This window comes from Typopeltis vanoorti, chromosome 2 (genome assembly GCF_054136105.1).
Source record: "Typopeltis vanoorti isolate ZY-2024b chromosome 2, IOZ_Tvanoo_1.0, whole genome shotgun sequence".
NCBI lineage: Eukaryota > Metazoa > Arthropoda > Arachnida > Uropygi > Thelyphonidae > Typopeltis > Typopeltis vanoorti.
The window spans coordinates 46493615-46517140 of record NC_143550.1 but is presented as its reverse complement, the minus strand read 5'-3'; the positions used below and the strand labels follow the sequence as shown (position 1 = coordinate 46517140).

General features: G+C 33.4%; 1 protein-coding gene across 2 annotated transcripts in view; it reads right to left on the bottom strand.

Moving 5' to 3' along the window:
- Nucleotides 1–7342: 7342 nt before the first annotated feature.
- Nucleotides 7343–23526, bottom strand: part of LOC150108980 (uncharacterized) — a 180162-nt gene continuing 163978 nt past the window's right edge. For both annotated transcript variants that reach the window (XM_090404717.1, XM_090404710.1), the window contains exon 3: nucleotides 7343–13448. In XM_090404717.1, coding sequence (XP_090260843.1) covers nucleotides 12747–13445 — 699 coding nt within the window. In that variant the 5' untranslated portion in view covers nucleotides 13446–13448 and the 3' untranslated portion in view covers nucleotides 7343–12746. The remainder of the gene's footprint in view (nucleotides 13449–23526) is intronic.

Genomic DNA, 23526 nt, shown 5'->3' with positions numbered 1-23526 from the left:
ATCGCGGCACTCATCTTGCGCAAAGCTTTTTCATTTGCAATTCTTCATGCAAAATATATTCTACACGTTCTTTTGAAATGCGTATTGTCTCAGCAATTTCACTTACTTTGACTCGCCGGTCATCCAATACCATATCATGTACTTGATCAATGATTTCTGGTGTTGTTACACTTTTTGGACGTCCTTCACGTGGATCACTGGTACGGCCACGTTTAAACTCGGCAGCCCATTTCTTAAAAGTTGAAAACAAAGGACATAAGTGTCCATAAACTTTTATGAATTTCAAATGAATTTCTTTTGACCTTAAGCCTTCTTTTATAAAGAACTTTATAACCGCAAGATACTCAATTTCATCCATTCAAAGGGATACAGACAACACTTTTGCTTCCGACAGCTGTATAAACCAACGTACTTGATAGAATGACTTGCAATTTCACATGGATGCGTACGGCAGATGTACCAACTTGGGGAAAAAAATCTTGTCGATAGTGTTGCCATCTATGATCAGGCCGAGAACGTTTCAGACCACCCTCGTACAATTCTGAAAAATATTGTCTATACTCTTGTACTATGCCTTGGTTATCTTGTCTAGTTCATTTTCATCTTTTAGTTTTATTATTTCTTTTTTTTCCCTTCTTATTGTAGGATTTCCCGATAGTATTTTCTTATTTTTATTATTGTCTATTGTTTCTTGTATCATTTTATTTAATGTTTCTTTTCATTTTATCTTTTTGAATATTTTTTAATTGGGGGATTTTATTTATTTCTGTAGCTTTGTCGATTTCTCTTTCTTCTGTAAGTAATTTTTTCCTTGTTTTTCGACAAATAGGTTTAGGCCTTTTATCTTTTGCAGTTTACGTCACTTTCTATGATTATTAAACTGAGATTTTTTCTGTTCGTAGATTTCTGCTTTTTTTTTTTTTTGCAATTTCTTTCTGCAATTTTAAGTATTCTACAATCACTTATGATTATTTCATTGACGACCAAAACATCTTTAAATATTCTTATTTGAGATGAAGAAATATAGTGCTCCTCGCTTTTTTGTACTTGTCCATTTATGATTTTTTTAAAATAAAATTTATTCATAGCATTAAACTGTCTCCTCATAATAAAGTTTATCATATTTCCTCCTTCATTACTATCTCCTACCTATACACTTTTCATGTTAATTTTTTTTCTATTTTTTTTTTACCACAGTGCCTTAAAATTTAGCGCGTACAGTGGAGTGTCTTGTTCTATTTATTGTATTGGACACTGTGCCATTATGGAATATTTCGACTTATTCTTCATAACTGCTGGTTGGTGCATATATCTCTGTAATTTTAACTGCTTTTTTTCTTTCATTATTATATATGCCATGTGATCTGATATTCCTGCATATTTATTAACCTTGTTAACTATCATTTATAAGGAAGCCGACTTCTCTCTTTTTGACATCATCTCATCCTTAACATTTAACTGATTTTCTTTTTATCTCACTTAGATCTATTCCATTTCATTTTACTTATTTCACATTCCACTTCTTCTATCTGTTCATCTTCTACTATTGATTTTAGACTGTATATAGCAGTTATGATATGATTTTTTTATTGTTTTGCAGTTGTTTTCTTGATTATTATGCTACCTATTTAATTACGTTTATTTCTACCCTACACTAAAGCTCTAGTCTTGTAACTTGTAACTACACTGGTGTAGTTACAAGTTACAAGTTACCAAAAACTAAGGACGAACTAAATTTTTATCTGTATATGAAAACATTTTCATTACTGCAGCCAAATATGGACATAAATTTATTGCGCGCATACCAATAAATTATATTATATAAAAATGTGTTATAAATTTCGCAAATTTAATTGCAATACATTTTTGGCAAAAGTTAAAATTAAGGATGTAGTTAAGGAATTAATACACAGCACTTACAGAAAACTATGCGGAGAGAATTTCAATATGAAATATGTCCACCCCGAATTGCCATGCACCTGTCACAACGCTTAACATGCTTAGCACCAAATTATCCAGAAGTTCTTGAGGCAAACTGGCCCACTCCCCTTTCTTCAGAGCAAGGATAAAGCCTTGTTTGTTTTCTAGAGGAGAATTTCGAGCAGCAGTGCGTCTACCTATTGTGTCCCAAATGCTTTCTATGGGGTTGAGATCTGGGGAGCGTGCTGGCCACTCCATTCCATTAATATGCTCTCCGGAAGTATCTATACTGCTCGTGTACGATGTGGTGTGGCATTGTCATCCATAAAAACGAATTCTTCGCCTACAGCACCACAGAACAATCGAACATGACGTCTAAAAACTTCGTTGCAATATCGTTCACTAGTCATAGTCTCCTTTTCCAGAAAAGGAGACTATGACTTGTAGCTGTGCGTCCATTAAGCATAATGCCTCCTCACACCATGACCCCAGCGGTATCTATCCATTTCAAGAACATTCTCGCGATGGTAAGCAGTACCATTTTCACGCCAGATAAGTGTCGTATAGATAGAATCGAAAAAAAGACTAAAATGACTCTCATCTGTAAAGAGTACATTAGTCATTGGTGTCTCGTCGAAGTTTTATGGATACAACACCACTGAAAACGTGCTCTATGATGGCTGTGGATAAAGGGACGCAGACTAGAGGCCATTACGTATTACGTTACATATTACGCTATGCTGTTATAACCAAACATCTGTGTTTATGCTCCGTGGTGGAGCGAGTCCGACTTCTTATCAAACGTCTGGAACACATTCCGTTGATTTGAAACTTTGTCAAGAGCCAGGATAAACGCTATGTGAGATTCAAAACTCTCTGGCAATATCAGTAATTCTATGGCCTTCCTCAAGCTTTCCTGCATTAATTCATTCAGATGACGCCTTTAAGACATTACAAGACATCCAAGTTTGCGTCTTTATTTCTTCACGAAAAGCGCTTCCTTCCAGGAAGAGGTTGCTTTAGTGCAGCCTTTTGCCTTTTATACTGTTGAATGTTACCACGTGAGCCCTTTGCGCGCGATTCGAAAATTTGATTATGTACCCGCTTTCTACTCGAAATCGTCAATTATACAAATTGACACAAGGGGCGGTTGTAATCTTCAGAAATATTGTTCTTACTTTTGGACACAAGCGTGTGTGTGTGTGTGTGTGTGTGTGTGTGTGTGTATTTATTATTATTATTATTTATTTATATTTTTATTTATTTTTTTCTGGTGTTTAATAATACCCGAATTTGAAACTTACTAACAATAGATCATGTTTTATTATTAGGCATCATTTATTATTAATAAAGATGAGCATAAAGTGGTTATTTTATCGCTAAAAACAATAAGAAAAATGGGCGTTAGCATTTGTACCGTTACTTGTCTCCCGCTTGTCAAAATCCGTTTTCATTAAGTAAGCTGGCATCAGAACTAAAGACTATAATTGAAATCAACGTTGCATTTTACGGGTAAAGTAAAGCATCGCCAGAGGTTACATTATTATTATCCGTGCTTTGTGTTCCGTGTTTTGTAAGAGATAATGAAGAACCTGCAAATGGAAGTAAATTAAATGATAATTAATTAGTGCAATTCTTTGAAAGTGTCTACATAATCTTCATTCTATCTCGGAGGCTTTCTCCAAGAAGTATTTCATTGGATGTTAGCCACAGAACGATCATCCATATTTATTTTGCTGCATTTCAAACAAATGACATTTGAATGGCTATTTACTTAAAACAATGTTCGGGAAATTGGTAAAAAGGCGTCTTGGTTAATACTTTTTTATGGCGTAGTAACTCTGTTTTGTGTAGAATTTTATTATGCCGAACTTTACCTTAACACTAACTGCAAATGTGATGTTCATTTTTTAGTTTAATTTACTTTTAAATGGAATGTTTCTGGGTCATAAAAAAAGTGTTGGTATGGAATGGTTTTTCTGTTCTAAGTTTTTAGCTAAATCGATTTGCGTAGATTATGAATTTGCGATGATTTAATTCGGAGAAGTTCTAAATTATCACTTTATAAAAGCAATGGCGTCTTACTTTTAAATGGTTAATGTTTCAGTTACATTCATTTACGTATTTAACATGAAACTCAAGAACGATTGAAGAGAGTGAAAGTATACCACAAGAAAGATTTATAAATAAATATTATGGGCTTCAAGAGAAAGACAAACCGTATAAAGAATACCTCCGGCTTGTTATTTCACCACTAAAGATATATTCCTAAGCGATTCCTTAATACAGTACGTATTAATACAAGGCGAAAATATAGTTTTCTTTTGGGAATCCTGTCTTGCAAATCGATACAGCTAATTATGAACAAAATACACGTCCCTATATGCCAACACATAGCGTCTATTTGGATAAAAGTTATGGATTATTATTATTATTATTATTATTATTATTATTATTATTATTATGGCTGTTCTGCTATGCAGAAGTTCGTTGCTTTCTTCAGTCTAGGGGCATCTTCCATTGTGACAAGGGTTTGCTTCAAATAACGCCTCTGTGACCATCTTACCGACTTTATAGCAGAACTAATTCAAACATGCCTTCAACACAATCGTTTAATACCGAATATAAAATATGCGTTCATTTTTAAACCACTTTTACTCATAATTGAGTTTTCATTCTCTTTTCCGCTAGGTGGCGTCATGAGATGTTCCTAACTATTGTCCGTGGTTCTTATTTCGATACTGTTATTAGTTTCACAACAAACGATTCCTGAATATTTTTGGTCAGTCCATGTATAATTTCAATGACGTAGGCAAAATCGGGGATTCAAAAGGTAAATAAATGAAAACTTAGTAATAATTTAATTGCAACCATTAGTAATTAATTGGACACAGTAGAGTATATACTGTTTAAGAACTGTGTCGTATATCTTCAGAAAATAGATAATGCGATAAACGGAGTTGTGTGCAAAAAACTATTAAAATTAAATAAACACAGTACTCTCATAAGCTGAATAAAGGGTTTTTATTGATAACATTATATATATATATATATATATATATATATATATATTTATTTATTTATTTATGTATGTATATATTTATTTTCTCAATCATTCCTTTTCAAATGTTAGCAAATTGTGTACCCGACAATGTTATCTATGACAAGATACAACGAGAATAGTTTCCACAAATATTCCAAGTTACTAAAACAATTTATTTAAGAATAATTTAGAGCCAAAGGACTCATTTGTAGTAAATATTCTTCTTTTAAACGATAATTCAGATGAATAGAATAATAAAAGATCATTGCCAATCATCCAGTTCTCTCATTGATGAGACTATTTCAATAGAATATATATATATATATATATAAATTTTTGGAGAATTTGGAGAATTGACTGAAGTATTTTTTTATTACTTTCAATTTGAGTTACATAATTCAAAATTATTAAAATTTTCCAAATCTTCATCCTGTAATCTTTAATCACAGGATTCATGACCACTGGACATAAAATTTATGATTTCTGTAAAATGAACAGCAGTTCGATTTTTTATTATAATTAAGAAGTTATAATACTCAGACTGCTTTATTTCCTATTTAAATTTGGTATTTTTCATACCTGTTTTACAAGAGGAAATTTTTTTTTACCATTTATTTATGATTACGTCGAGTAAACTAAAGAAATGAAAATCTATTACTTGGATATGGCCTTTGGGTTTTTTTTTTTTTTTTTTTTTTTTTTTTTTTTGAGGGGATAGAAACCAGAGTTGTTTATAAAGAGGGAACCCTGCACCTCCATATGGCACTTGACTAATTAGTTTTCAGTTAAAAGATCTTGGATTACTATCGTCTTGGCCGTGATTTGAACCGGACCTTTTTCCGGCTATCCTTATGCAATATGGACGTGATTTTGTATTTGCGCAAATGATCTGGTATCGTAAATTAGAATCATTTAAATGTAATAAGCCGACATTTATAAGGGCATTTATGAACATACGTTTAATAACTCACAGACTGTCATATATTTTATGTCCTTTGGCTGTAATTTCAACGTTAGTACACTCAGAATTGCAATGCATTTTGATAGTATCAAAAGCAGATAACCTCTCTGATCAATTGATTTTAATACTCTTAGTTAGTATCGCATGTTTATGGTTATTCAAAATAAATAAATTATTAGCAAATGCTTAGGATAAGATCTGAATACCTTTTGCTTAGCAGGTAAAAGGAAGCCAATCTAATTGTGATATTGGGCCATTGATGCACCCTTTTCCCGCTTTATAACCCAGGCCACTTATTTCGAAGAAAGTGGCGCATGATTTGCCATAGTAATCTTAGGAACGACTAATGTGTAGTCATTAGTCGAATATTCCAAATGTTATTACCTGAATTTTCACAGATAATCTTACCAAGCAAATCCCTTCATCATTTATATTTAATTTGAAGCATGGAAAGAAAATTACCGTGTAACAAGCCTCCATTGTGACAACTGTTAGCATTGCCAAAACTGCGATATGCATCAGCAGATGCGATGAGATGTGTCATTCTCGTATAACTAGTGAAATTTTCGGATGGTGTTAATGATATTTACTGTCCCTACACTTCACGTATCGATTAACGTAATTAGAAATATACATAAAAACACGAGAGCGCCACCTGTTATACTGTTTCGATACTTTTGAGGGATTCGGGTTTTAGCGTATTTTAGTAATAAAAGATTTTCACATTTTGGGCTTTTAATCTAAATACATATAAACAACTTGTACTTAGCAAATTACATTGAATTAAGATATGTTACTGTGTGACTAGAAGCACTCCTTTGGCAAGTGTTTTAATTAAATATCGAAGATAATCCATAACATTTCATTAAAATATACATTCATTTATTAACAGTATAGAATTTATATTAAATTTTTATTTAAATTCAATATTAACTTAACAGAAAATTAAAACTATTAAATTTATAAATAGTACCCAATAATTTCATTATAATTTATTTAAATAAGTACTATCTAATTGACTATAATTTAATTTTTTTATACTTTAAAATTAATATATTTGTGTATTGTTTGGTATTATACTTGCATTACACGACTGTAATTCAATCTCTACGAGGTTCGTAGCAACCTATTCAATCTTCCACAAATCTTACAGATAGATGTTATATTTTTCAATATTTAAATAAAAATAAATAACAACTATTTGCTTGTTAACTAATTCAATCAATTTAATATGCATTTGCTTTTACTATAAATAGAATACATAAAATAAATGCTTTATTTATGTTATTCCAAATGATTTACAAATAAATCTTCAACTAATTTATATATTCATATATAAATATTATATTAATATGCTGTTAGATTTATTATAGGTAATACATTTAAATTAAACTAAAATCTGTGCGTTGAATGAAGGATAGTAGTTTTAATTATGATACTATAAAATATATTAGCATTTCTTTCTATGTAATAATAATAATAATAATAATAATAATAAATTGGCTCGTAGAATTATTTGATAAAGTTAATAACAAATTATTATACAACATTTTAAATAATTTTATTAATTTGTATAACAAGATGGCTCTATTGAGAACTAGCATCTTTATATAAAACTTTGAACGTTTTTAAGAATGCCTACTTTCTTTGTTGAAGCAAGTGCTTCTGAACTACACGTTCGTAGAAATAGCAATTTTATTATTTTTAATAACATAGCCCGTTATTTTTAACTATCTGTTTTATTTAAAAATGTGTTTGTAATAAAGGACAGTATCTTTATCTAGCATTAAAACCATCACGTACTGTCATGTTTGTGCTGGTTTGTTAAAATATATATCAATATTTGGGCAGAAATAATTCTTATGATAATATACAATCAATGTATGCACATTTCATTGTCATATACACTGTATATATATATATATATATATATATATATATATGCATATCTATTTCTATTTATCTATCTACCTATCTATCTATATCTATGTCTATATATATTATAAATAGATTTCGAAATATTGCAGACACATTCTAACTTCTACTTGCACACTGAAAAAATATGGCCACGTATTGTTATCATGATATGATTGGTATGTGAGACATTGTCTCTTCACATTTTGCATTGTTAGTAAGGTGCAATTTAACTCGGAAACACACACACACACACACATGTATTCACAAACATAGGCACACAAAAGAAGAGATTCACATAAAAGACATAGCACAAGGATAAGAGATTATAACTGGATAGCATTCAGAATCTATGGGATTGGAAAAGAAATATTATAAATTTTCATTGAAGACTGTTTTTATGTATATTTGTGAACCCGTCCTAAATAAATAATAAAAGTATGTAAATTACCGTTAACGAATTGCAAAGGTTATTTGTGTGATTAATACATACTCAACATTTCTTCAAGGAATTGTCATTGAATTAATAATAATGACGAAAATAAAGTTCTTTTTATGACCATATGGAAAGTATTATGTAGAATATTTAACTTTTTTTTCCCTTTAGTTTTTATAAAGTAATCAATTTCTAGAAATTAAATCTTAAGTTTTGTTGATTCGTGTTTTATGGCGTAGACTATCGAAATCTTGATGCAATTTTTTTTTCTGTCTCTGGGAATTATAATTTAAAGTTTTAACATAGCCAACAGCGAAAATAAATGATAAGATAACCGTCAATTTTTTTCTATATTTTAATGGCGACATTGTCATACCGAGATAAAAATGAGATATTCATCTACACATTTGGATTGCAGAAATCTTATAAATTCCATAACATATAGTCCTATTTGGCATTCTTAAAACTTATTGTACAATGTTCTTAATATTAGATCATTGTTATTCCTCTTCAATTTATTGATTATAAACAGAATGCAGTTGATAGTTATTTGAGAAGTTGGCAATGATATGTGGTCATTATGACAAACGAAACTTCCGTTAGTTTAACAAAAAGAATTCTAACGGATAATAATGCGAAAAATCAAACACAACTGTTTTATAAAAAACAGTGATGACCGACGATGATCTCAAATGGCCTAGCATAACTTCCTCATGCAACCTCTAAATAACGAAAGTAGAACGTTTTTCTTTGCTGGTCACTGTACGGCATGTTCATTTTGAATATTGCATGCACACACGCACGCACACATCCAGTGTGTATGCTCTACTTTGTCGCGGAGATCTACTAGAGCAGAAATTCTATTCATAGATCGATGACGTCAATAGCAGCTGCTCCACCTATAATATTTAAAGTACTCCGAAAACTGAATATTATTGTGTCTTGACAACATTTTACGTCTGCATGCACCTGATCCTACCAATCGATATTTTACAATTCAGATCCAGATTCAGAGAGAGAAAGAGAGAGAGACAAAGGAACTTTTCTAAAATAATCTAACTTTTATTTGCAGTTACGTTTAAGCCTACAACCTCTTCATCCTTTCCATTGCCATGGTATGAGTTTCATTAATAGCATAGATGGAGGTCACTTTTGACTTTGTTGTTCAAGGAATTTCTCTCTTATCCTCTTAATTTTGAGATTCCTGAAATGTTGATTAGGGAAATTTCTGAAGTGTATTCGTTTTTTCTGGAGTGTCTTGTTGCTCTCTATAAATTCCGCAGAGTTTTAGATTTTCTTTGGAAGAGCACGTTCTCCGTAATGGTGATTAAAGTATTTCTGTCTTACTTGGTGATTATCGTAATACCTATCCAAGCACTTTATTCTTTACAAGGCAAATGATGTATTTTAATTACCCTCACTCTTCTCTCTCTCTCTCTCTCTCTCTCTCATGCCAGCAAACAGCGAAGAGGCGACTCTTTTTATTGTTCAATGTTCTTAATATTTCCATAAATAAATATTTTCTCAAATGTCGTAAAGCGTTTTGACATAAGAAACACAAATAAATAATAGATAAAAGATTAAAAAAATGAAAAAAAAAATTGAATGCATTAATATTTATGTTTCTTCGAAAAAAAGTGTTCTTTTTGCCAATCCATCAAAGGGAAGAATTACTATATTAACAAATGTACAGCACTCTGCTTCTAAGAATGCATTCCTTACTTGGAGTAATTGTAAGACGTAGATCTTTCTTTGTACATTCTTCAGGCATTTCTTTATGAAAGGTTTCCACTCCGCTGCTCAGTCACATATCTCGGTTATCATACCAGGAACACATCAGGCTTTCTTAGTACTTTTCAGTTATTTATAGTTCTTCGACTCCCTTTGGATGCATCAAATATTGATTAAGACTAGAAAGAAGCAGAAGAGGAAGAGGAGGGAAAGAGAGAGAGAGAGAGAGAGAGAGAGAGAGAGAGAGACGCCGACGCCTTCTTCATCTTTTAAGGCTGCAATTTACACAGACACACGTTTGTTTGTATACTTACAGAAGAGACAGAAAGATAAATAGTTCGGTATAGATGTATGGAAAAAACAGCACATTGAAATCGGGACAAACAGAATCCTTAGGTTAAGGGTGCAACTATATTAAGAGAATAACAAACATGGAAATAGTTTATGCAAGGAGAAACGTGAGTAACAGACTCGCTAATTGCCGATTATTGTATTTCTCATGGTTTCTTTGGTGTTTGCCTCAGTGCAATAAGTATGACACTTATGGTACTTACATAAGTATCATAAGTATGATACTTCCATACTTACGATACTTATGTAATATGTATGATAGTAGTGGAAGTCAGAAAAGTTGCTTTGCGTGTCATGTTTGACTGTAATAAGAAGCAAAATAACTTATCAAAGTAGCGTATAAAATTGGGATTTAATATTAATTTAAGTTTTGGAAGCAACCTTAGATTATCTCATGAGACGGAGGATTCTCATTGAACACACCGGTCCTTTGAATTATCATGGCGATGCAAGTAATCACTAACTTTAATTAGTCGTAGGGACGGGGCTGTAGAGAAGAGATCAGAGAGTCAGTAGTGGCCTTGGTAGCAGCACTTTGGGAGAACGGTCTTGATTAGAAGCGACGCTGTAGGGAATAACAACATGGACATTTACTTTTCTCTCGAGTTTTCTTAGCCCACACAACATCTTAAACGATTGTTTGGAGACCAGGAAAGTAGTGTTGAAAACTTACCAGAAATTTTGAAATTAAAAGACGGAACATCTCATAAAAGTTTAATTGATAGAAAAGTCAAACTCTTTCTAAAGGTCACATAAATAAAGTCAACGCTAATCCAGTAGTCGATCGGTAACGAAATTAAATACTGCAATCACACAACAGTGATTTTCTTCGTGACGGTGATTCAATTACGTAATTCATTGCTCTGGTTACAGAGATCGCATGCACTCGTTTCGGAACATATGTCTATGTCGACATATCGATATACATTTCAAAAACTCTACTGTCTACTTTATTGATTGCCGATTGGTAGGCATTGTATTTACGCAGTGTAAATTATTTTTCTGCGAATTTGTTTACGGCGATTTAGATACGAAAATTGTCCAGAAATTCAAGAATATGAAAGCAAAAACATTGAGAATTCTGTCATTATGAAAATGATATCGCTTCAAAAACTTGAAATAACTAACTGTACAAAACTAATGTTTTTGTTACTTGTTTTAGGAAGCTAATTACAAGTCGAAGAATCTAACTTTAATTCCTGTTATCAGTTAACCCAAGACTGTCTCAAATTCTACTACTGATTCCGAAAAAACGCCACAGTACCGAAAACTATCTTCAAAGCTTGCTTCAAATTTTCACATGTGCCCCTTTTCATGAAAACTATCTCCATGTATTCAAGACTGTTTACAGATCGAGTATCTTACATAATTTTGTGCAAGCGTTGACAATCAGATCACTGGACCAGCCCTTAAAATTTTATCTCTATTTATGACAGTTTACATAACTAAGCAGTTTATTTAATTATCACTTTGCAACTAGAACACGCATATGCATATGTTGAATTGTCATATTTTTAATATTTTCTTATTCCAAAATTTGAACAGACGTTAACAACTCAACTGTAATCGTTTAGAGAGAGAGAGAGAGAGAGAGAGAGAGACTATAGATTTTAAGCATTCATACGTCAATTACTAAAATATTGAATCTGAGATAATCACTCCAGTTAAACAGATCATAAACAAATATATGTCATTTTCGTAATGTATTACTGCAATACCTGTACACCTTAACTGTTTATTCTATTTGTGTAATGCATTTACACAGTTTCTACAAATGATGCTGATGTTTGAAGAACTGTTGTGAAATTCATTTGGTCTAGTTGGTCTTACCTTGCCTAGTTTGTAATTAAACTGGCATCTATTAAATATATAATTTAATAGTTTCTGTCCTGAAGTATTATCACAATCGGAAGAAGTTTTTTTTTTATTTAATTATTAAATTTCTTATTGAATTAAAACCGGTATTTTGATTATCCCCAGAAAATAGTAAGGACAACGTATAATCTTTTCTTCACACCTCAATATTTTAAAATGCACGTAATAAGCATATGTTAAATATGTGAAGGGAAAGAATGTTAGTAATTTAAAAAATAAACATAAACCCTACCCTATAGCCATATAAAGAAAGATATATATCCTGTGCATCCCGAAAAATAGTTTAAGAAAACATGTATACATCAATGAACACATATGGAACCCTTTAACCATTACGAACTTCCTTTTCATTGGAAGGGTTAGATAAACCTACTTTCATCATCACTAGATGGCACTGTTACTCATCTGAGTCTATATTAACATGGGCATTTTGTTCTCTTTTAAAGGATATGGCTGATTTAAAATATATTACGTAATCTGTCCGTTGCTCTGGTTGATTATAAATGCATGTGTTTTCATTTTCCTCCGTTAGAGGGCAAGTCCTCCAATTTTATGTTAAGAGTAGCATTAATTTTGATTTCCTGTTTCAAAAAACGACTTATTTCTGCATGTTGAAGGAGAAACCTTTCAGCTGCTGATTCTTTGCTATCTTGACAGCTATCTTTGTTGTCACCATCGGGAGCAAATAGAGAATACGGTGTCGATTCGCCTCTCATTTCACAGATGACGTTGGTCAGTGCCATGATATAGTTCTTTGCTAAAGTAAGAGTTTCGATTTTGGAGAGTTTCCTCTCCATAGTCACATGAGGGATCACCTCCCTTAGAGCTTGGAAGGCGTCGTTCAAACTGTGCATTCTCATCCTTTCTCGTTCATTGCTTTCCAGTCTCCGTAGGTTCCGTTCCCTAGCATTGAGAGTCGAACGCTTTCTTCGACTGGTTGTCGTTTTCCGTTGTTGCTTCGGTTTGGTCGGAGTGATAGTCTCGTCGCTGACTGAACTGGAATCGGTGGATTCACTGGCCGGAAAGTGTTCTTCGGACGCTGAAAATGACCGCTTGGTGGATGCAGGAAGATCTTTGGTTTCACCGGGATCGCTGGAAGAACGGAGCAGATTGAGTTCAGCTCCACCTGTTGGCCATATACCACTACTTTTGGACAGAGATTCGTAAGCGTCTTGAACTATCAACGCCATCTCTTTTTTCCTGGACCTCACCATCACCTGAAACACAATAAAACGAAATATTTAGTAAGCAGTAAAACTCCACAAAATTGAATCTAAGTGATACTGATGTAGTAATAATTGCTGTTATACAGTAGTCGTTATATAATTACTGATATGTTGTACGCCCACAGTTCATAGAACCGTGTTTGGCAATGTGCCAAGAATAGTCAATTCATGCTGTAGGGTAGAAAGAAATAAAGGATGCACAAATTGGTCTACCAACACGCGAAATCACGTGCTTTATACATAAATTTTCCAATAGTAAAAGTAAAATAATTACCACTTTAAGAACTAGAATTTTCATAAAAGAAAAGCTAATTTTCCAACGTATAATAATAAACATTCATCCCACGAAACACAGTGATTACCCTAATATCGGAATGGATTATCCTTTTCGCATGCGCAGAAATCTCGCATCTGTGGGAGTATAGTAATCACTTATATGACTTGTTTTTTGTATAATTGTCCTTTCACAACATCTCACTCGTTCATTTCTTTTATCATCATTAGATGGCACTGCTAATATTTGCTTTCAAACACTACATACGAGCTTTCAACGTCAAAGTCTAAAGTAAGATAGAGAACAGACAGATGGAACGATTTTTCATCTTTACTTCATTTTGTGGCCGTTGTGGTGTTTGATTGAGACAATCAGATTACGAATTGAGTATTTCAAATCCATTTTGTTGCTTTCAACAATACTGTGAAGCAATTTGACTTATATGAAGGGACATTTATTAAAAAATATTTGTAAAGTGATCCAAATAACCAATATACAAATATTAATAGGAAGACTAAAATTCATTTGTTTTAATACCAAATAGAAAAGAAATGTTTTTCCTTTGAAATTTAATTCTTGATAAAAATTGCTTATCTGCCTCCAGACATAATTTTGGGATATCAACTACCAGTTGGTGTGTAACTTGTACTTTATAAAAAGAAGATTCAAATTAGCTATGAATCTTAATGAACAAAAGAAACCGAAGAATACAAAATAAGTTTATATTTTTTATCACTTGTTATCAAGGTCACTGGGAAGTTGAAGCATTTTAAGCTTTCTCTTCGTGATGCGAAGAACAGATCTAAAAGGTTCGCACTGGCCTCTTTGGTGAGTCTACGGTGTCTACTTCTCCTTCAATCTAAATATGCAGGTTCGATTTCCACTGCACATAAAGATTTTCTGAACGTCTTAATCACAAACATAAAACGAAGTATATTCTTAGTAATCGAAACATAGTAAACTGAACTAATCGCGAATTATATTTTTATAATAAAAAATAATAATAATGTAGCTCATAATTACTCCACGCTAATGATGTATACCATCTTCTCATTTCCAATTGCATTTGCAGACCAATTACTGCCTGCTCACTGGAGCAACGTCATAAATTATACAATTCAGCTGACCACTCTTTTTACCAAGTGCTCTTACGAGACATTTTTCTGAGTAAAGAAAGACTGCAGTAGCGAGAAAATTAACCCGAGCACTCACATTTTAAAGAAAAATTTAAATTTTGGAAGAAAATAAGTACAAAAATTAAACTCCAACTTTACCTAATAATTTATTGTGCTCCTCTGTTCCTAATAAGTTCATTAATTCGCTTAGGAATGAACAACGCAGAACACATTTTTCTTATTTCTGCATCTCGAAACCATACTTTTATAATGGATTGCATTAAGCTCTCCTTTGTATCACAATTTAATTTTCCAAATCTATTTTTCACTACGGTCCACAAATTTTCCGTTTGGTTAATGCCAAGAGATTGAAGCAATTAGATGCTGTGATTTTAGGCTCTTTCACTTTTTTTTGAAGTGTGGCATGGAGCGACATCCAGTTGGAGGGTGAATTCTTTGTCTTTGTGGATCTGTGGGCCCACTTTATTATTATTATTATTATTATTATTATTATTATTATTATTATTATTATACGGGCATCTCAATGGAGTCCAAAGACTTATCTCTGTAGACCCAATCTATTCACACAATCTATCATACATCTCCTTGAAAAACAAAAATGAACAGAAAAAGCACTCACAACGACTGTGGCAACCAATTCCACTCACTCATCCCAAAGTGTATAACTTTACATTTCTCGACATTAAACTGACATCCATTAGCTTTTGTTCATACTGACAGCCTATTGAAATCGTCTTGCAAGCTGTCTCATCGCCTTGATTAACTATTACTCTACCTAATTTTACATCAGCAAACAACTGAATATTTTTTTTCAGGTTATTTCCTATATCATTTATGTACAAATTAATCAGGAATGGTCCCAGCACTGAACCTTGTGGCACACCACTAGTCACCTGTTTCTGCCCCTCCATATACCCTTTTTGATATCTGTCCAGCAGCCACTCTCTTATCCACTTAACCAGTGTCATAATCCATCCCCATTTGTTCTAATTTATGTAACAGTTTTCCATGTGGTATTCTGTCAAATGTCTTTGCAAAATCCACCACAATCATCGTGTGTAGCCATTTCCTTTATCCAACTCTGCATGACCCTTCACAAAGCCATGCTGGCCCTCATGCAGTATCATATTTTTATCTACCCATTCTTGAATTCTCTTTTTTACCTATTTTTCTGGTACTTTTACCACCACGCCTGAGGCATTGCCAGTTATCTTGCACATTCTCGCAAAATCCTAGCTGATATATCTCATCCCATATCTGTATTTACACTGAGACTCTGCAATATCGTAAGGACCTCCAATTCATCCACCTCTGTTCCCACATTAGTGTCTGTCACATAGATTAAAGCAGTAATTTCACTAGGACAATATATGCTTGCAAAGTGGTCACTCAGTAACTCAACTATTTTATCCGCTTCCGTCTCCTTGTGATCATCATCATTCATTAAAGTTATACTTTCACAGTCATTCTTCCTCTTACTTTCCACATAACGAAAGAACTCTTTACGATTTCCTTTGGCCCACTCGGCTATAAATTCCTCTCATAATCTGATTTTGCCTTCCTTGCAATGCTGGTCACCTTTCTTGTCTGAGTCTTGTAATGTTCGTGAGTTTGCTGGTCACCTTTCTCTTTATATATCCTCCGCAGCATTTGTTTCTTCAGCAGCTCGTGCCTTATTATATTACTCATCCATCTATCTCCTACTCGATTAATTCTCCTCACCTAGGTATACAATTTGATGCTTCCTCTAGATGACCCTTAACTATATCCCATGCACTACTAACATCCTTACCCTGTAGTGTTTTATGCTATGGTACAGATTTAAGCTTGTTCCTAAGCACGTCATAATCACCTGCCTTGTAGTTCCACAAATACTCCTTCTTGATAGAATATTCCTCATGTTTTACAATCTCAAAAGTCAATAACGCATGGCCACTTCCACCAATTGGAGGCAATGTTGTCACCTTGGTTGTGGATAGCTCTTTTGATCCTAACCAAGTCCAATACTCTCCCACCCCTAGTCCCCTCCATCACATGCTGCCTTAAGTAATTATCCCTCAGCAGGTGTATAAATTCTATTTCCTTTCTGCCATGTGATCTTTCTTCCTTCCAGTCTATATCTCCATAGTTGAAGACCCCCATAATAATCAATTAACCTGTACTCATTGTACTAATTCGGCGATGCATGTCTTCCAGATCATTCGTGGAACTCCCTGGCCAATAGCAACAACCAACTGTATATTTTCTCTTAGTGATCTTGATTCACACCACATTGCTTCATATGAACAGCCACCCTCCCACCTGTCTTCTATTCTTTTTATTTGCAATTCGTCTGCTATCATCATCAATACTCATCACCCCATCCTAACTTCTCTCTCTTCCCTGAAAATGCTAAACCCTTCCCATTCAATCCCTATGTGCTGTTAGCTAAGTTTCACTAATGCCTATAACTTTTGGCGAGGTGCACTCATCAATGCCAAAATCTCCTCCATCTTGTTCCTGATACTTGTGGCATTCATAGTGTATAGAAATGGCAAGATCCCTGTATTCCCTCCACCCACCTTTACGTTCTGAATCGACTACCCTATTCAATATTTTTGCTTGAGAGACTTGATTCCTTACTTGGTCATTCTCACACGCACTCGCCTCATGGGTGCCGTCACACAAACTCACTTGCTTCCACCCTCATTGCTTAAGTTTCCCTGAATTTGTACTTCAGCATGCTTGGTGAACAACGCTCTCTTCAGACATTTAACATCACAACCATTCAGATGTAGTTCATCCGCATTGTACAAATCCTTCTTTCCGTCAAACAGATCACAGATGGTAGGAAACTTACAATCTTCACCTTCTCAGTTTTGCATCTTCCAACAAGTCCTTTACATCCTCCCTCATAGAATACTTCTCGCCTCTCAAATCATTGGTACCAACCAAGGTAATCATTTCCTTCGACATACCTTTTTTGCATCCGGATGGTGTCACTAATATCGTGAATTTTTTGCCCAGGAAACACGATTTTATCCACTGATTATTGAGTTTCCATACATAATTTTCTCCTTAACATTTAAGCGCGCTATTTCTTTATTGATATCCATTTCGTTCTCCTCTATTTCCACGGCTGCAGGTTCGACATTATTAACATCATTAATCGTGGGTATTTGTTGCGTTCTCGTCACCTGACAGACACTCACTTTTAAAACACTTAAATATATTCTCCCTCCAGGTTCAATTTCCTTTCACATATTCTTTAATTTTCTCGACGAATACATTTCGCATACACTGCACTGAATAATATCCCGCAACTTCAAATCGTTGGACAATGGGGTCTTTGCTGCCGTTGTTCGTTGCGTTGGTGATATGCCGAAAATATCACAATAAATATTACAATAAAATATTATAAATATACTAATACTCTAAGAACATAAAAATCTACACTAATACACTATAATACTCTAATTTTCTGATGAAAAAAAAACCACAACAAAACAGATAAAAATCGCTCTTCGTCTTCTGCATAGCCTTCGTCAACAGTTATTTCCTTTTTGGTATGTGGGCAGTCCTTGCTTCCAATAACCTTCGACGGACTGTCATGTCAGAAACATTAATCCCACTAGTCTTCCAAGTGTCTATTTAAGTCTACAGCAAACAATCTTCGATTCATTTTGCTATTCCTAAGGTAAACAATCTTGAGTACGTGTAATTTTTCGTTTTCGCCCACGTTTTCATTTTCATTCAGGAGAAAAGGTACCTGTCTCCCTAAACCTCTTTAAAATCACATTAACAGCATCCAAACTGACACCATACTCATTGGCAATTTGTTTTAAGTCGTGGATGTATGCTGAGAAAGAGTACATATTTTTGAATTCTTTTTTTTTTTTTTGGAGAGTATCCATTTTTACAGCTACACAAAATGCATAAAACACTACGAATCTCGTTTATTTATATGATTAAAAACGCACAATACTATTAATAAATATCGTAGAGACAATAATAAAACAATTAAAACACACAGCACTCAACCAAAATAGTGAACTAAAACCAATGTTCATGAGTTCAATCAATGTCCAAAACCGAAAACAGTAAACCGAAATGAAAAACAAAATTATTATGAATATGAAACAAAAAACAAACCGAACCAAAAACTTGCAAAATTCACATCCAGTAATCTCAGAGTTTGCTGGATCACTAAAACAATGCAACTTCTGTTATAATATTATTGGCCTAGTGCCATAAACAAACTTTTAGCAGCATTCTTAAAGTTTCTCGGACACATGCCCAGATTCCCAGCCTACCTGGACCAAGCCAAAAAAAAACCAAAAAAAAAAAAAACAGGAAAATCGACATTTTTTTCTACTGAGCGATGCAAATGTAAGAAGAATGACGATGTTAATATTAGAAAATATAATAATTAATTTTTGCTATTTTTATCTTAATACCAACCACCTCTAGTATACATGTAGGTAAGTAGAATTAAAATAAAATGCTCAGCGGAAATTGCAATTTCACAATACAAAATTGTAAGCAGCAAATACAGTCCATGCAAAATCCGAAATCTGTTTCTGTTCTAGCAGAAATGACAACATTCAAAGAACAGCCCATTTTGTATCTGCTTCTCACTGTGAAACACTTCCACAGAAACTTAGAGATGGTACCACTTTCTTTCAAGAAAGAAATAATGAGCAAAACTCAAAACTTTCATTGGGTTTTCCAAGTACAAAATTAGAGTGAGGTTTTTTAAAATGAAAGTTGGGGACGTTTATCGACATGTAAAACAGATGAAAACTATAACTTTGAAAGAATCTTGTCCATGAAAACAGACACATAGCTATCGCTGATGTAAGAGTGATGCACTGGTGATTAGTTTCTCTACCATGACAATGCTTCCGCTCATTATGCTTTATCTTTCCAGGAAGTTCTGCTAAAAATCCTAAGAACTCGAGAAAGTATCCTTACCGAGAATAATTCATCAAAATACAGACTTTCTTAAGTATTTTCATTAATGTTGTTGAGAATGCAGACTTCTCAGTGGAGCCTGTGAATGCAACCGTGAGGGAATGAAATGAAAATGGAAAAACAAGTGCTATTATCTTAGAAAAACAAACACAGTTTACGAACTTTATAATCAGATTTCGCGAATAGAAGCACATTTAACGCATAAATAATAAAAAAATAAATAATAATAAAATAAGAAAGATAAATAATCTATGCCGTTAGATTGTTATATTTCAATTGACAAATACTTATTTACATTTATTATTTATATATATTTATAAATTAACTGCTTTCTAGAGCTTTTAATTTATTGTTCATAGATAACGACACTCTCTTTCCGTTCCACTCATTTGTAAAAGTAATCAACTCAACGAATTTGAATAATAGTAACCAGTGGCGGCTCGTGTCTTGAAATCGTGAGGGGTGCTGCAACTTTCGAAATATACATACACACACACTGTAAGTACAGTGTATACGTGGTTGGATAAAATATCAAATTATGGTAAAAATTAAAAAAAATTAAACATGAAAAAATATTGTTTATTATCGATAAAATTATACAGTTTAGTATAATTCAAAATTAGTTAAAAATAAAATCCATTATCATAACCCCATTAATGTTCTAAAATAAAAACTATAACAAATGATGTGTCTATGTCCAAATATTTAAAGAGAGTAAACACGATAAGCACTGCGAACACTTTACTACTGGCGCAAACTGCATATAAACAACAGTGGAACCGGGCGATGGACAGTGCCGCATTACTCTAATAGCCCTCATCTCACTATGACGTGCATATGCTTGCGCCGTAGTAACATAACACTGCGGTAAACACTGTGCTGCTAGAGTCCTTCGCCCTCCTAAGTGCAAGATGGATTTTTATTATTTTTTATACAAAATAGGAGAATTGTATAGGATTTTTGATGATAAAATTAAATATTACAAGCAAATATAAATAAATTAATAAATATATTTATATATCGAGAAAAATTGGGGGTGCTGCAGTTCCGCAGTGCCTATGCAAGAGCCCCCCCCCCTCCCCGATGGTAACCATAAAACCAGATAAACGGTGAATGTATTCGAATATATACGCTGTTATTGAAACAGTAAAAGTACAGTCATTGTCTTTGTAGAAGGTCTTCGATGTAAGTACAGGAGAACTTTGCTATGTCAACTTTCCAATTTTATCAAAGAGAACACTGCTACAGTACTTTAATAAACTATAAATAATAATAATAATAATAATAATAATAATAATAATAATAATAATAATAATAATAATAATAATAATAATCGGGAATTCTTTGACAAAGATTGTTAAACCACTCGGTCAGTAAAGGGATACTGTATTTCGAATATCTACATCTGAATAAAAACTGTTTATTAGGATCGAGTCGTTCGTGCCTGTAACGTTTCTACCTTGATGGTGTCATCCTGAAGCCATTACCAAGTCAACGAACAGTCAACATTCCCCTGCAATTTCTCTTTCAAATATATTGAACACAAGGTGCTTCGTTTCCAATCTTTTGATCATTTTTCCACTTTTTTGATACTACGAGAGTCAATACTTTTTCTTTGTGAGCTTCAATTAGCATTATTTATCTGCTTAACTTGATATAATCATCTAATGATTTCTTTTATTGTTCAACTTGACTCGTCAACGTCCTCCTGGATAGGTATAATCAATCTACATCACTGCATGTATATAAGACACGATTCATTGTCAATAATTTTCTTGTTTTACAATCAAGTACGTTCAGATCGGCTTATGTACACGCGATTATTCCTGCTGTGTATCTGATTACAGGAGTGGTTCACGTATTGATTGTTTGTTCCAGCATTGCCTTCATTGAGTTTGGATTTAAACTTTTTTTGGCTCCTTTCAGATCCTTTCTTTTTGGCTTCTGAATACAATACACCATTGTTGTCCGCTTCTAGAATTCTTAGGTATTTGTAGGATTGATTCTGGAGCAAGGTTTTAATTCTCCTCTCATTTTAATAATAATAATACTAATAATAATAATATTCAGATCATAGTTAATAGTCAGCAGCAGGTATTATTAAATGAATATTCCTATTTAAACAAATTGATTAGCTATAATATATTAGAAAATAAGAATCTATATAATATGAGAAATAGTGCTTCTCTCTCTCTCTCTCTCTCTCTCTCTCTTTCTCTTCTTTCTAAGGTTTATAAACTACTCTTTTCTTATAAGCAAATTCTTAATATGAATTTCATCTCTCTCTCTCTCTCTCTCTCTCTCTCTCTCTCTCACACACACACACACACACACACACACAATCGACCGGCTATTGTGTTTACACCGTATCTTGCCGGTATGCAGTCCTTGCCGTAATATTGCGATTCTATTATGTTAGCTTTCACGCTAAGTGGAAACGAATTTTCTCGGTACGTGTGCGCTGTTCTCTTGGCAACCAGGAAACATATACAATACACGCACGCTCCCGCGCCTCTCGCTTTGCACGTGTTTATGAACATATACTAGTGGAGAGCATCGATGCGATTTGGATCAAGGTCAACGGTTCAAGGTCGTCCTTTGTGGCGTGCGTGTGTGTGTGTGTGCGCGCACGCGTAACTTTCGTTCGCTTTTATTTTTATATATTTTTCTGTTAAAGTGCTTGACTACGTTTTGCTCCACACTGAAACATCTCATACTAGTAGGAGAAAGTTTCAAGGATTTTTGCGAAAAGTGAAGAGGGGGAAAAAAAAAAAAAAGAGCCAACAAACTCTCTTCGTGATGTTCAAGAAACATTCACGTTATTTGAAAAGTTGAGGGTCTTCTTATGTTTATCGAAGTTAGGACAACACTTTGTTATTTATGGTTCTTATAAGAATTTGAAACGGAATTTTTCCTTCTTTACTATTTCCGTATTTATTTCATTCGACAGTGCTACATTAATGAAGCAAAGCATTATATTTTACACTAATTTTCGATTTTAGATAAGGATAAAGATACAAATATAAAAACAAATCAAAACAAGTGTAAAGAAAATTCGAGACTCTCTGTAGTTCAGTCGGTTTCGCGAAGACCTAGATTCGAATCTCATGTAGAACGCAAACAACCTTCATCTGAGCTTTTCAAATGAAGTTAGTTAGACGGTCTCATATGGAGGTGAATGTTTTCCCTTTCACAAACTAGTTTTTTTTTAATCCCCATAAACATATTAAACGAGTAACAACCTTATCCGAAAAATTATGGTTACGATAACCAATCTGGGTAAATTGCTGGTCATAAGAGCATGTAAGTACTATCGATTGTCTTCTTCTTCTTCCTTTCCAGGCTTATAGGCCAAGTGGCCTGTTCCGGACTCAATTCCATCTTTTTAAGGATCTTTCTCTGCATCGAGTACCTTTTGGGTGGTAACTTAGAATTTGTTGAGGTATTCTGCTTCTATTCATTCTTAGTGTGTGTTCTTTCCATTTTTCTCTACAGCAAATAACTGTTTCGTTTAGGGAGGTTGTAATTCCAAGTTTTTTTCTGATTTCGTTGCTTTTCATTTTGTCCATTATTGTGACTCCTTCAGTTCTGCGCAGAAATTTAATTTCGGATGAGTCAATTCTTCTTTCATCTGCTTTTTTTTTTATTGTCCATATCTCACTGCCATAAAGTAAGGTTGGTTTAGCTACTGTATCGTAGATTCTTA